Below are 13,082 nucleotides of genomic sequence, written 5' to 3'. Positions count from 1 at the left end.
CAACGCCTCATCGCGGCGTCGTCTTTGTCAGCTGCTGCTTGGCGATGCAGACGTAATCCGTGTGCACACCCCGAAGTTCTGCGCTTTTCAAGAAACTCGCTTTTTAGACAGCCGAATGCATTCGGTTCTGTGGCCCCAAGAGCACTTCCTGTTTCACCACCTCCCACGCGTGATTATTCGCTCTTTGTAACGCATTTTGAAAACATGGCGCGTACGACCATGCTAATAGATTCTGGCTCTCGAGGATTTCATACATTGCTTAGTGGGCTGCCTCAGGTTCCACCTGAGGTAGCTGACCGTCTTTGTGCACGACCATCAGCCGAGGAAGTGAAGGCAGCATTATCTTCCATGAAGCGTGGCTCGGCCCCAGGGCCGGACGGGTTACCCGTTGAGTTTTATTTAACGTTCTGGGAAGATATTGGTGCCACTTTCGTATCTGTTATCAGCCAATGCTTTGAGAACTTTGATTTCCCGTTTAGTTTTCGGGACGGTCGTATTGTGCTAATACCTAAGCACGATCCGTCGTCAGTTCGTCTAGAGGAATGGAGGCCAATCACGCTTCTCAACGTTGACTACAAAACCTTCACAGCTGTTCTCACCCGGCGCTTGAGAAGCCTGATGCCTTCCCTAATAGGACACCATCAGGCATGCTGAGTACTTGGCAGAGAGATACACAGTCTTTCGTTCGTTACGCGTGACATAATGACATACACACTGACCAGGTCGGTCGGCACGTGGTCTCTTAGTTTCACTAGATCAAGAAAAGGCATTCGATCGCCTTGAACATAACTACATTTTTATTGTACTGACCTCGTTCGGCTTCTCGTCAAATTTTGTTGAACTTATTAGGAATACCTATTCAAATATCCGAAGTACATTGTTCCTTGATGGTCGAGAAAGTGCACCGTTTCCCGTTACTCGTGGCGTTCGTCAAGGGTGCCCTCTATCCCCAGTACTCTTTGTGCTCAGCCTTGAACCATTTCTGCGCTCAATAGAGAGAGACCCTTACGTATGCGGTCTCCCACTGCCTGGTAGCGGTGTTGTGAAGGTGACAGCCTTCGCCGATGACATCACATTGTATCTCAGGAATGAAGATAGCTTAACCCGTAGCCTTCGAATTTTCACCGAGTACGGAAATATTTCAGGTGCTGCGCTAAATTTTTCAAAATGTTATTTGTTCATTGGTTCGCCATAGACACGCCTAAGTCCCCTTGTCAGTCTTCAAAAGAGCAATTCTCTTCGCATTTTAGGCCTTGACTACACCTCTAATGGCATATCAGACTCTGTGTGGCTCTCAATTCTTGAAGATGTAAGGCGAAATATTGAAGATGTTCAAGGGTATGATTTACCCCTATCAGAAAGAAGGTATTTAGCGCAGTCTGTATTTTGCGGCCGAGTGTGGTACGTTTGTCACGTCGTACAGCCACCATTGCGGGTTACTAGGTCCTTGCAGTCCCTTCTTGGTGCCTTCTTTTGGTCGGGCCGTACAGAACTGGTCTGTCGCGCGGCGCTTGGGCAACCACGCTCTCGCGGTGGGTTCGCCTTCCCATCCGTGTCTGTCCGCTGCCGGCTGCTTGCTCTGCGATTTCTGCTCCGTCTATTACAGCATGATCAGTGTCCAGCGCGTGAACTCGCTTGCTATTTCCTTGGCACGAAAATTCGCTACATGTTACCGGGCGTACACTTAAATCACGGACCACAAGTGTTAAACGCACCTACATTTTACTGTACGGCCGTGGCATTTTATCGCCACATACAATAGGTATGTCCTGATGTAGACGTTCTCCAAGACCGTGTAGTAGATACTATGTCAGCCTTACTGCTTCCTCTAGTTCCCCCAGCGCGCCTCGCACGTTCCAATAATGTGTCGTGGGATGCGATAACGGCGTCATTTTTGCCTGGCCACCTACGCGACTTCATGTGGCGTCTAGGGTGGCAAGTGCTTCCAACTCGGGACAGGCTTGAGCGGTGGGGCGTTGTCCCATCTTCGCAGTGTCCCAATTGCCCCCTTCAAGAATCCAATAAACATGTACTGCTGCAATGCGTCGTTGCCAGGATATTCTGGAGGGCCGTGCATACTGGATTTCGTGGCCTTGGAGTTAACCGCTTTATTACATCTGGTCGCTGCTCACGTGGCCGCTTCGCGCGACCTTTAATTGCTACGGGGGCCTTCTGTTTATGGCGAAACCGGTGCGAGGCAGTTGCCATGCGACGTCGTCACCGCACTCTGTTTCCACTTATGGGGAGGCTCTACTCTGAGCTACTATCGTTTCTGTCGGAGGAGTTGTTTTTCCTTGGAGAAGAAGAGTTCCTTCGACAGTGGTCATGTCGTTTCCTGTCGGTGGCTGATGGACGCGTATGGCTGAATTTTCGTCCAGCCTGTTTCTTGTAGCCAGACCATCAGAAGTATTTATTTAATGCACATAGAATGCAGGTGCCCGTGATTTCTGTGTGTGTGTCCTCTAGTATACATGATCATTGTGTATATACACATCTCGTGCACATCACTTCAAAATTGTGTAAAGTGTTCTATCACATCATCATTGTACATAACCATTGTGTACACTGTATATAATGAAAATCATTTTGTACATATGGCATTTAGTTTATGTGTAACTGTGCCTTTCTGTGGGTATACGTGTTTATATGTTGGTGCGTGAGGACTCGGACATTACTTACGTTGAAAACGTGCTGTGTTTCGTTTCTTACATGTTATCGTACCGGTGGAATTGTGCCGTGATTGTGACTCAGTGTTCGTATCATCTCTTGTTGAAATAAACTTTTTCTAAACACACAAGCGCTCGAAGGAAAGAAACGTTTCATTGTTTGGGCCTACACCTCATGCAGATATTCCGAATTAGGACCTTGTTTTATTGAGTTACTCAGGTGAAATAAAAGTGGCAGTTACGCCAGAGTACAAATTACAGCAAAAGCAAGGTTTAACACTGCGCTCCATCTCCTCTAAGATGCCATCTACGTAGGCATTTTCGCGCGACGCCGCGCGCGAGGCAGCTGCTGCTGCGCAGTAGAAACCATATACAGTAGCACGTTTATGTCGACGATGGCATCGGTGCTGATACCCTGGGGCGGGATACTGACTTTGTCGTAGTGAACGGCAAGAGCGGTGCGCTGATGATTTTGCTCTCGTGGCGCTGGTTGGTCCGTTGATACGGTGATTGCGTTTGACTGAAGATTCATCACTGCATTGTTTTCGCTCAGAATGTTCGTGCCAACGATGACGTCGCGAAAGCACTCTTGCAGGATGACGAGGCTTACAGAGAGCGCATGACCGCGAACTGTCACCAGTGCAGTCCTGTAGTCTTTATCAGGTGACCTCCTGTCGTGCGGATTTGTGGACCGTTCCTCGCGATTGTGACGTTCCGCAGCTGGGCAGGAAATTTCCCGCTTATCACAGAGTTTTCAGCCCGCTTTCGACGAGTTCGGTTACTTTCCGGTGATCTAGGGTGCGATCTTGTACGCGTTCCAAAATAGAACGGAGGCGGACCGTTCCATCGAGCCGCACACGATTGGTCAATTTGAACCGCGACGAATGCCATGACGTCAATTGTCACGTGAGCCGTGACGTCTTGCTGCTCATAATTATTCCGTGTCGTCTGCTAACGGACGAACGCCACGGAACGGACGGAGAGTCCGTCCGGAGCGATAGAACGGATTAGAACGGCTACCAGACGGCTTGGATTGGATTAGAACGTAAGTGCTTGGAACAGTTAGCATCTTTCGTATCCGGGTCGATCCGATTCCGCGTTCCAACAGTTGGAGAACATGGCGTTTTTCTCTGCCGTGCCTTTTCGTGTCGCCTGTGCGGCTGCTGCAGTCGCGCAGAGACGACGACCCGAGGTAGATGATGCATTTGAAGAGTTGACGGAAGAAGAGTTCCGACAGTATTTTCGTCTGTCCAAACGAACAGTGCGTAGCTTGTGCGACAAGCTTGACCCTATCATTGGATGCCAGCGAGCCAGTGGCCTTTCTACAGAAAGGAAGGTGTTGTGCGCGCTGCGATTCTTCGGCACCGGAAGCTTCCAGAGGAGCGTTGGTCGCGAGGAACACGTAGGCATGGCACAGTCGGCCGTGAGCAGCACCATTCACGAGGTGACGGAGGCCATCATTTCCGTGTCTGCCCGGCGAAAGTTGGTGGACTTTCCATTAACACCGGCTGCCAAGGATGAGGCAAAGGCGGCGTTTGCGCGACGCGGCGCCATTCCAGGCGTGCTAGCGTGCGTCGATGGCACATTGATCGCCATTATGAAGCCAGAAGGACTCAGCCCGGCTGACACGGCGAGCTTCATGTCGAGAAAGGGTTATTACGCCCTGAACGTCATGGTCGTAAGTACCGTTGGAATGTTTTACTTCAAACTGTGGTTGCCATTTTTACTCGCCCATAGTTGCAATTGTTCGGTTTAATGCCCAAGCTGGCATAACAAGTAATGTAACGATTAAAAGAGGACATGCGGGGAACTGTTTACGAGCTCGTTGAAATCTGACATGTCGGGAGTAATGATGAGTGCCATGTGCTGTGCATAATCAGTCTGCCGTTCCAAAATTGTGTTTTAAATGGGCAGCAGTCGTAGCAGAAATGGATACACTGTAGGGAAGACACGATGGAAGCATTTTGAACACGGAAGTACTTACAACCATTGCATGGGCTGGCTTTGGCTCGTATGGGGGTTCTTGCGCAATATCGGGCCTCGAGTTTTCATTTAGCTATCAATTACTTCGAACCATAGGCGTCCACATAAGGGGGGGTGGCGCATTGCCCCCCCCCCCCCCCCCAATTGCAAGACCCTGTGCACGCCTATGGCTGAAACAGTCTGCTACTTGTACCAGCGTACGTGTATTCTTTTGTGCATATGAATGGCAAAACGGATTTCGAGCATATCTGCAGCGCTATATTGTATTGATCCCCATTGCAGGTTTGCAATGCGGAACTTCGCATTCTTGTTGTGGACCCCCGGTTCCCTGGTTCGTGCCATGACTCTTGGGTGTGGCAGCGTAACCCGCTGCGTGCACGCCTAGCCGCACAACTGCAGCCTGGCGAGTATCTGCTTGGTTAGTATTCGTAATGCGTACCCCTAACTAGGGCAGAGCACTCAGCTGTCACTTTCTGTAATAGGAGACTCAGGATATCCTCTCGAGCCATGGCTGCTTGTTCCAGTACCTGGCAGCCATGCCGGCACCACCTCTGAAGGCCACTACAACCAGGAGCACGCATCCATGCGCAATGTTGTGGAGAGATGTATCGGGGTGTTGAAAAGCAAGTTCCGCTGCTTGCAGCGCTTTCGGACACTGCTGTACAGCCCCGATAGAGCAGCGCGAATCATTTATGCATGCGTTGCTCTCCATAACATTGCCTTGGAGGCGGGCGACTGGACATTGGAGGATTATGGTGGGGAAGTGCCACCAGCTGAGGAGCCAGAGGAGCCAGGAGACATCCAGGTGCTGGCACCACAAGACGTGTTCCTCAGAGGAAGGCAGCAGCGCAGCGCAGTTGTCAACCTTTTCTGAAGGGCACAGGAATGGTGAGTTTTCATAATACATAATTTATTTATACAAAGTGCAGTGCCCTTAGGCTATCACAGGGGTGTGTTTGTACAGCGGAAAATACATTTAAAAATTTGTATACACGACAAGTGCACCTCCATACGAATGGTCAGTGTTCCCAATCCACACATCCGACAGATGATAATTTAAACACAAACGAAGTACACTTCGTTTCGCCAAAGACTTGAAAAATTATAGACCGATCAGCTTACTGTCCGTTGCCTACAAAGTATTTACTAAGGTAATTGCAAATAGAATCAGGAACACCTTAGACTTCCGTCAACCAAAGGACCAGGCAGGATTCTGTAAAGGCCACTCAACAATAGACCATATTCACACTATCAATCAGGTGATAGAGAAATGTGCGGAATATAACCAACCATTATATATAGCTTTCATTGATTACGAGAAAGCGTTTGATTCAGTCGAAACCTCAGCAGTCATGGAGGCATTGCGGAATCAGGGTGTAGACGAGCCGTATGTAAAAATACTGAAAAATATCTATAGCGGCTCCACAGCCACTGTAGTCCTCCATAAAGAAAGCAACAAAATCCCAATAAAGAAAGGCGTCAGGCAGGGAGATACGATCTCTCCAATGCTATTCACAGCGTGTTTACAGGAGGTATTCAGAGACCTGGATTGGGAAGAATTGGGCTTAAGAGTAAATGGAGAATACCTTAGTAACTTGCGCTTCGCTAATGATATTGCCTTGCTTAGTAACTCAGGGGACCAACTGCAATGCATGCTCACTGATCTGGAGAGGCAGAGCAGAAGGGTGGGACTAAAAATTAATCTGCAGAAAACTAAAGTAATGTTTAATAGTCTCGGAAGGGAACAGCAGTTTACGATAGGTAGCGAGGCACTGGAAGTGGTAAGGGAATACATCTACTTAGGAGAGGTAGTGACTGCTGATCCGGATCATGAGAGTGAAATAATCAGAAGAATAAGAATGGGTTGGAGTGCGCTTGGCAGACATTCGCAGATCATGAACAGCAGGTTGCTATTATCCCTCAAGCAAAAAGTGTAAGAGAGCTGTGTCTTACCAGTACTCACGTACGGGGCAGAAACCTGGAGGCTTACGAAAAGGGTTCTACTTAAATTGAGGACGACGCAACGTGTTATGGAAAGAAGAATGATAGGTGTAACGTTAAGGCATAATAAAAGAGCTGATTGGGTGAGGGAACAACCACGAGTTAATGATATCTTAGTTGAAATCAAGAAAAACAAATGGGCATGGGCAGGACACGTAATGAGGAGGGAAGATAACCGATGGTCATTAAGAGTTACGGAATGGATTCCAAGGGAAGGGAAGCGTAGCAGGGGGTGGCAGAAAGTTAGGTGGGCGGATGAGATTAAGAAGTTTGCAGGGACTACATGACCGGGGTAGTTGGAGAAGTATGGGAGAGGCTTTGCCCTGCAGTGGGCGTAACCAGGATGATGATGATGAAGTACACTTATACAAAGAATCCTTTAAATAGAATGCCACGGCCGTGGAAACAATTGTACCCTCGCCACTATGCAAGAGTCTCCAAGGCTGCCACTTATTAACAGTAGTACTCGCGAAGCAGTCGCAATGCTTCATGCCCCTTCATCTGTGAAGAACTGCATTCGCTGCTGCTCCCAAGCTAGCATTGTCTTATGCAATATGCACATCACAAAGTACTTCTTCCCTAGTGGAACATGAAACGCGGTAGCAACGTGAAAGTGCAGCCTTTTCTTTAAATATCACATGAAATATGAAAGAAAAACATCCCTTGACCCATCATAGTCATGACAGACTTGATGGAAGCAATGCATATGATTGGCACTCTGTACTCATGGTCACCATCAGCAAAAGGTGCGAAAAATGTTCATAAAGCACATCAGAATAAACGCAACCGCCGCATCCTGTGCATTTTGACGCTCAGTGTACGTTGGTAGGAGTGAGGCAATATGCTTGCTAGCCATCTCTTGTGCTAGGTGTATCAAAACTTCTGTGCAAGCATGAATACGCAGGCGAGGCAAGCAAGTAACGCGTAATGAATGCGGATTCAAACACAAACAAAATGTAACGCCGAGTGTAGTGACAGCATTATACTCGTCACATCATGTCCAAATGGGTAGATGTAAATTAACGTAAAAGTGCAAAAAACAGATAGGTCAACTTTATCACACTATGATGACAAGTACATCACAAACCTTGTAGTACAACATGCTTCAGGTAGCAAAGCATGTGACAACATTGCAACATCAGCATCACACAATTCTTTTTCACCACGGCATGTAAAACTTGCAATTACATTTACTTGACCTTGCAAGAAAGTATGACTATCCCAGGTATGTCCATTCCCTTGTCAGTGTTATGAGTCACTGACTAGAAGCATTCATTTCTCGGCAGCAATTGTAGTGCGATGCTAAACAGGTGAATCATAATTGTAAAAAGCTGAGTGCACTTGCCAGCTGTGATGAAACATGTTACATAAAACATGAATAATTGGCTCTGCAATCTCACAGCACCCAGAAAGTGTCATGCGTGAAAGTTATTCTTGCAATGACTCCCTTGGAACGAAGACTAGAGGAAACCAATCACTGGTGTGGTGCAATGATGGTCATTTTCATTTTGAAACTATGCAACTTAAAGAGTGTCTAGTTTGGTGCTCTGAAAAAAAGACATTGTAGTCGTTGCACCTTAGCCTCACTGTGCCGAAATGAAAATATCACAGTGCAAACACTATGCGGTAACGCTTCATAATGAGTGCAGTAAGCTACAACACAGTGAAGCAATATAAATATCGCATTACAAAACCCATACACAGAAATCGACAACTATTTGTAACGATTCCAGTGTGAATGACTAGGCGCCTTCGAAATGTGTAAATAAAAAAAGCACGCTGGCATTGCAGCTGGATAAGCATGAATAGAAAGAGGCAAATACAACAGAACAAAAATGGGTGCGCACATTGCACCTCTCAACCAAAAAATCCTCTATTACTCAAAGGAAACTCAAACAACAGAACAAAAATGGGTGCGCGCATTGCACCTCTCAACCAAAAAATCCTCTATTACTCAAAGGAAACTCAAACAACAGAACAAAAATGGGTGCGCGCATTGCACCTCTCAACCAAAAAATCCTCCTCTATTACTGAAAGGAAACTCAAACAATAAATAAACAAAACAAACGGGACTGGTGAAACAAATGAATAAAATGATAAATTAATGTCTCGCTTGCTGCAGGTGCTCAGTGATGTCCTGCGCTATGGCGCGCACCTGCTCCAGGATCCCCTCCTGGGCTGCTGCCGTCCGCTCTGCCGCGACAGCGAGGCGGGTTGTGGAGGCCTCGATTCTGCGCAGCACCTGGAATGAATAATCATGGTGGAACTGTTCGCATCAGTTGCTGATTACTCGCAACCAGCTCACGGCTGCAAGCTGCTGTTGTGAAGAATTGCAACGTGCACAACGATTCCCTCTCTGCTGAAGAGCCACTGGCCTGATGGCATCCTTTGGCAGTGTCAAGCGTCGCGTACAAGCTATGCCCTCTTCGTTTGGACAGACAAAGACCTGCTGGAACTACTCTTCCGTCATCTACTCTAATGCATCTCTTACCATCAAACAGCCCTTTTCAGGGCTAACCAACTTTTCGTCCGGCGGCTGATCGTTGGCAAGACACGTTACCGAGCCCTCTATACAACGCATATTTCTTGTTTACATCCCAAGCTGATTTGTTTTTCAGATTCATGATTTACTTATAACAAAGCATAAAGAATATTTATGTCCTTCATGTAAAATGACACCAAAGGGCCTACCAACCTGCAGCACCTCGTCGCCCTGTTCCAGGCTGCGGGCGCACTGCGACGACATCGTCGTCAGGGTATCCACCCGTCGCGGTCGCTGTCGACGTGGTGGCCGAACAGGGTGCTGCAACACTGAAAACATACAGCATTTTCTACAGTTGCACTGCATTTTATGGTACGAATAAAAGTGGCTATGGCCATGTTATGGCTTATTGGGCTAGTTCAGTAAAATACAAGAGCTCATTTTATTTAACAGCTTGAGGATCAATAACTTACCAGGTGCAGCGGCCACCCTTTCGGCAGGCGCCGCGCCGCGCGGTGGATCCTCTGCCGCTGTAGAGTAAACACATTAATGTTTACGAACTGCACACACAATTGGCGATAATTAAAACACTCATTCCTCTGATGCTTACGTGTCGCTGTGCTCACGCCCGCAGCCTCGTCTTGCACGACGACTTCCATCGCGCAGGTGGGGACGTCAGCCTGCTGGAAAATGTCATAAGCGTGGCTATTTGTTACAATGCCTACGTTGCAAGTTTTCGTACTAATTTGCGAAAATATTGTGCAATTATTGAGTGCTTAATGATCCCATGTGTTACCGTCCTCGTGCACTTCCGCGAAGGCATTTTAATTCCGTGTTAATCACTTAACCCCCCTTTTCCCGAAAACGCAGCCAACTGAGATTCTAGTTGATTAACCTACCTGCTTTTCCGTTCTCTCCTACGCTATTTTCCTGTTCACCAACGGTGTCGCGTTCTGCTAAAGGTAGCACTTACAGATAATGGCAAACTCTAAACCGGCACCATTCAGGAACCCATGATATTACGGCGGCAGTGTGCTTACCTCTTGGTAGGGGAGGTCGGTCACACCGTGGAGGCGGACCGTCCCGGTGAGCTCCAGGACTCGGCCATGAAAGCCATGTAGCCGCCCCCCTCCTGTGCTTCTGAAAATACACGCCAATGTCGAAGGACAAATCGCCCAGGCCATTGGACGGTCACTCACCTTTGTTCTTGGGCAAGCGCGGCAGCGTTGCGGCGGGCCTCGAACACCTGCTTCCGCCACCACTCTTGCCACTGCTCGGTGGTTTTCACAACGGGGCCTTGAGTGTTGAGCTGGTCGGCTAGCTGCTGCCACAGCCGTCGGCGGTCGCCAGCAGTGAAGCGCGGCCCCAGCTCGCTGGATCTTATAGCCAGCTGGGGATGCGCTTCCATGAAGGCGACCACCGTCTCTCTCTGCGCCTCCGACACACGTGGCCCCTTCACCGGTGCTGTCACGTTTAGCGCCATGGCTTCCAGTGCTCGACTGAACGACTGAACCAACCGCTTCAAAATTCGCGCCGTGTGCTTGAAACGGGGTGGTGGCTAGCGCCATCACTAAACGTTTCGCAAAACTGCGACACCACCTAGCGCCATTTGAAGACATTAACCGCAATATTTTGTTTCAGTCGTTTTCCATTCCAAATTGAATCTTTGAAAAACAACACCAACACATTTTGCTACTCACTCATAATAGCAAAATATTTCTCAACATGTTGCAAACGCTTCTCAATATATTATACGGTCCCCAAGCAGACGTCAAAAGCGTGACGCAGGCTTCCACTTCGCTCATTGGCTGTTTGCTTCCTCTCGTTCTCGCGAACACTGCGAACCGCCTATTTCGTGACGTTTAGAACGGAGGCGGTCCGTTCTATTTTGGAACGCGTACAAGATCGCGCCCCTAAGGACACCTGCAAATCGGCATATGCCGTCGTGTCTCGGCAACGGTAGCTCATTGACACTGCGGTTGGCTGGTTGGCTCGATCGCGGTTTATTCGGGTGTCAACATCGTGGCAGGGGGCCTTTGCGTCGTTTATTCGCGTCGTCGTTGTTGGATGTCTCAGGACGCGTCGTCATCGGGCTTTCCGGGTCCGTCACTGTCGTCACGTCGTGTCGTGGCTTCAGTTCGCGTGATGGCGTCGGGTTGCGTCATCATTGGGATAGGGTTTTTCTTTTTTTGTTGAAAAGCGCCGTCATTTCCAGACGTCACTGAACTTAGTTTCCCCTACAAGGGTTTACCCAATTTCCCCTTGTGTTGCTTGTGTCATTTTCGTACGGCGAGGTCGTCCCGCGGGAACACGGCGAGGGTGACCTATAGCGTCGTGACGTTCGACCTGCCGTCTTCTGGAGGAAAGCCGCCATTTCGCGCGGCCGTTCATCTGGGGCACGATAACGTAAAAATATTCCAATTTGTTTTTATTCAAATTTCCGGACGTCAAATTTATGCCGCCAGAACGGATCCTCAGCAAAGAAGAGTTAGGAGAAAGATGTCGCATACTTGCCGAAAGTACTGGATATATTTACCATGCCACGGAAAACGTTTACTATATACAAATGAATCAATGTTATGCGGCCGCTCCCAGTAGCTAGAGCCAGAGCATTCGGTGGGCAGCCATCTTCTATTTCTTTCCGAACGGGGCAGCTTCCGGCTATTCAGAGAAAAATTCAGGTTTGTTCGGCATTTTAATGCGTCTTCAACGCGTACACGTCACTTTGACGCTGAGTCTTCGCGGTTTTGTGACGTCGCGTGAGAGACAGGCGAAATGCGCACAGCACAAAAACGTTTGATCAATGTCATAGTATTGTGGCGAAAAAAGCGTCGAATGAGAAATAACTATTTTGCTTTCCTTCGGTATGATCATGCATAAACAGTGTGCACGCCTCATATCAGACAGGGCGTTCTCGCGGTTTTCGTAACGTCGCGAGAGAGGCAGGCGATGTGGCTGTGGCCCGAAATTTTTTGACTAGTCATGGAGAACTGATTTCAAAAGCGAAATAGAAAAGATTTTAGTTGCTTTACTTTACAGCGCCCCGGGTGCAGGACGCGGAGTGTCGACAGAGAAGTCCGGAAGTCCCATTTGGCGTTCAGGGCAGGTCTAAGCTATGTGGGCCGCCTGCCGCAGCGAAAGCACAGCGGACATCGATTGGAAATCCTCTATATATCCGTCTGTCCTGGTGCTGCATACCAGTATTTATTATAGACTATTACGGCGGTGGTGGTGGCTTGTAGATCATAGCGGGAAGAGACACAGACGACGACGAGGCGCGTAGTATGGCATTTGTGTCTCGAAAGGAATTTTGTTTCCACGAACAAAGGTATAAAACCGCAATTAAAACGATGAGACGCTACGTGTTACGCATTGGGGTTGATAAGTGAATGAGTAAGTTCCTTTAGCCTGATATTCAGGCACCTTTCGCTCTGTCCAGTGTAAGATTTTCCGCACGCGAGCGGAATTTGATAAACAATGCCAGGGCTAAAAGAGTACAATTGAGGACGCGTGCCTAACACTGCATTCATTTTTTTTTCTTCTACCAAGTTTTGTTTTTGGGATAGGATACATCATTGACAATTTGCGGGTGGCCGAAGAAAACGGTATTGACGCCATATCAATTGGCCACATTTCGTAACCCGTATGAGAACCGGTACACATACGGCGACAGAGCAAATTCTTTTTATCTTTCTGTATTTCTTTTATTTTTTGTTGATTTATACCCGCACCCTGCACCCACTTTAACTACGACTGTACACCTCTGCTTGTGGACCCAAAATCCTTTCAAGTCACCAATGCCATACTCCACGCGAAATACTTGAGAACTTTTCACATTGAAAGCTTACGAGCGACTTGTGTTAGCCGGGCATCAATATCGCTGTTAGACAGTGAACTTGAATATCTTCTCAGCACGCGCGTACATTCCAAGTAGTGACTTTCTTGTTTAG

The 13,082-nt window shown here is 48.1% G+C and overlaps 2 protein-coding genes across 2 annotated transcripts; one reads left to right on the top strand and one right to left on the bottom strand.

Annotated features, from left to right (window-relative positions):
- The first annotated feature begins 3,783 nt into the window (after positions 1 to 3,783).
- On the top strand, positions 3,784 to 5,523 carry LOC126548049 (putative nuclease HARBI1). The gene is made up of 3 exons (XM_072285176.1): positions 3,784 to 4,344; positions 4,932 to 5,067; positions 5,174 to 5,523. Exons 1-3 carry the CDS (start codon positions 3,784 to 3,786, stop codon positions 5,521 to 5,523), a joined length of 1,047 nt encoding a protein of 348 aa, XP_072141277.1.
- Positions 5,524 to 8,751: 3,228 nt separating this feature from the next.
- LOC129382529 (uncharacterized) lies at positions 8,752 to 10,327 on the bottom strand. Its single transcript, XM_072285175.1, has 5 exons — positions 10,173 to 10,327; positions 9,743 to 9,815; positions 9,606 to 9,662; positions 9,346 to 9,461; positions 8,752 to 8,892 (listed from the first exon to the last, which is right to left on the bottom strand). The coding sequence occupies exons 1-5, from the start codon at positions 10,314 to 10,316 to the stop codon at positions 8,752 to 8,754; spliced, it is 531 nt and encodes a 176-aa protein (XP_072141276.1). The 5' UTR covers positions 10,317 to 10,327.
- Positions 10,328 to 13,082: the final 2,755 nt, after the last annotated feature.

Source organism: Dermacentor andersoni, chromosome 11 (genome assembly GCF_023375885.2).
Source record: "Dermacentor andersoni chromosome 11, qqDerAnde1_hic_scaffold, whole genome shotgun sequence".
Lineage (NCBI taxonomy): Eukaryota > Metazoa > Arthropoda > Arachnida > Ixodida > Ixodidae > Dermacentor > Dermacentor andersoni.
The sequence above is the reverse complement of the archived record's forward strand: the minus strand, read 5'-3'. Positions and strand labels throughout refer to the sequence as shown.

Coding starts and splice junctions, on each gene's coding strand:
- LOC126548049 (XM_072285176.1), top strand. CDS start 3,784: ATGGCGTTTTTCTCTGCCGTGCCTTTTCGTGTCGCCTGTGCGGCTGCT. Junction 4,345..4,931: donor ACGCCCTGAACGTCATGGTC/GTAAGTACCGTT, acceptor TCCCCATTGCAG/GTTTGCAATGCGGAACTTCG. Junction 5,068..5,173: donor GCCTGGCGAGTATCTGCTTG/GTTAGTATTCGT, acceptor TGCTTGTTCCAG/TACCTGGCAGCCATGCCGGC.
- LOC129382529 (XM_072285175.1), bottom strand. CDS start 10,316: ATGGCCTGGGCGATTTGTCCTTCGACATTGGCGTGTATTTTCAGAAGC. Junction 9,663..9,742: donor GGGCGTGAGCACAGCGACAC/GTAAGCATCAGA, acceptor TTTACTCTACAG/CGGCAGAGGATCCACCGCGC. Junction 8,893..9,345: donor AGGGCGACGAGGTGCTGCAG/GTTGGTAGGCCC, acceptor TATTCATTCCAG/GTGCTGCGCAGAATCGAGGC.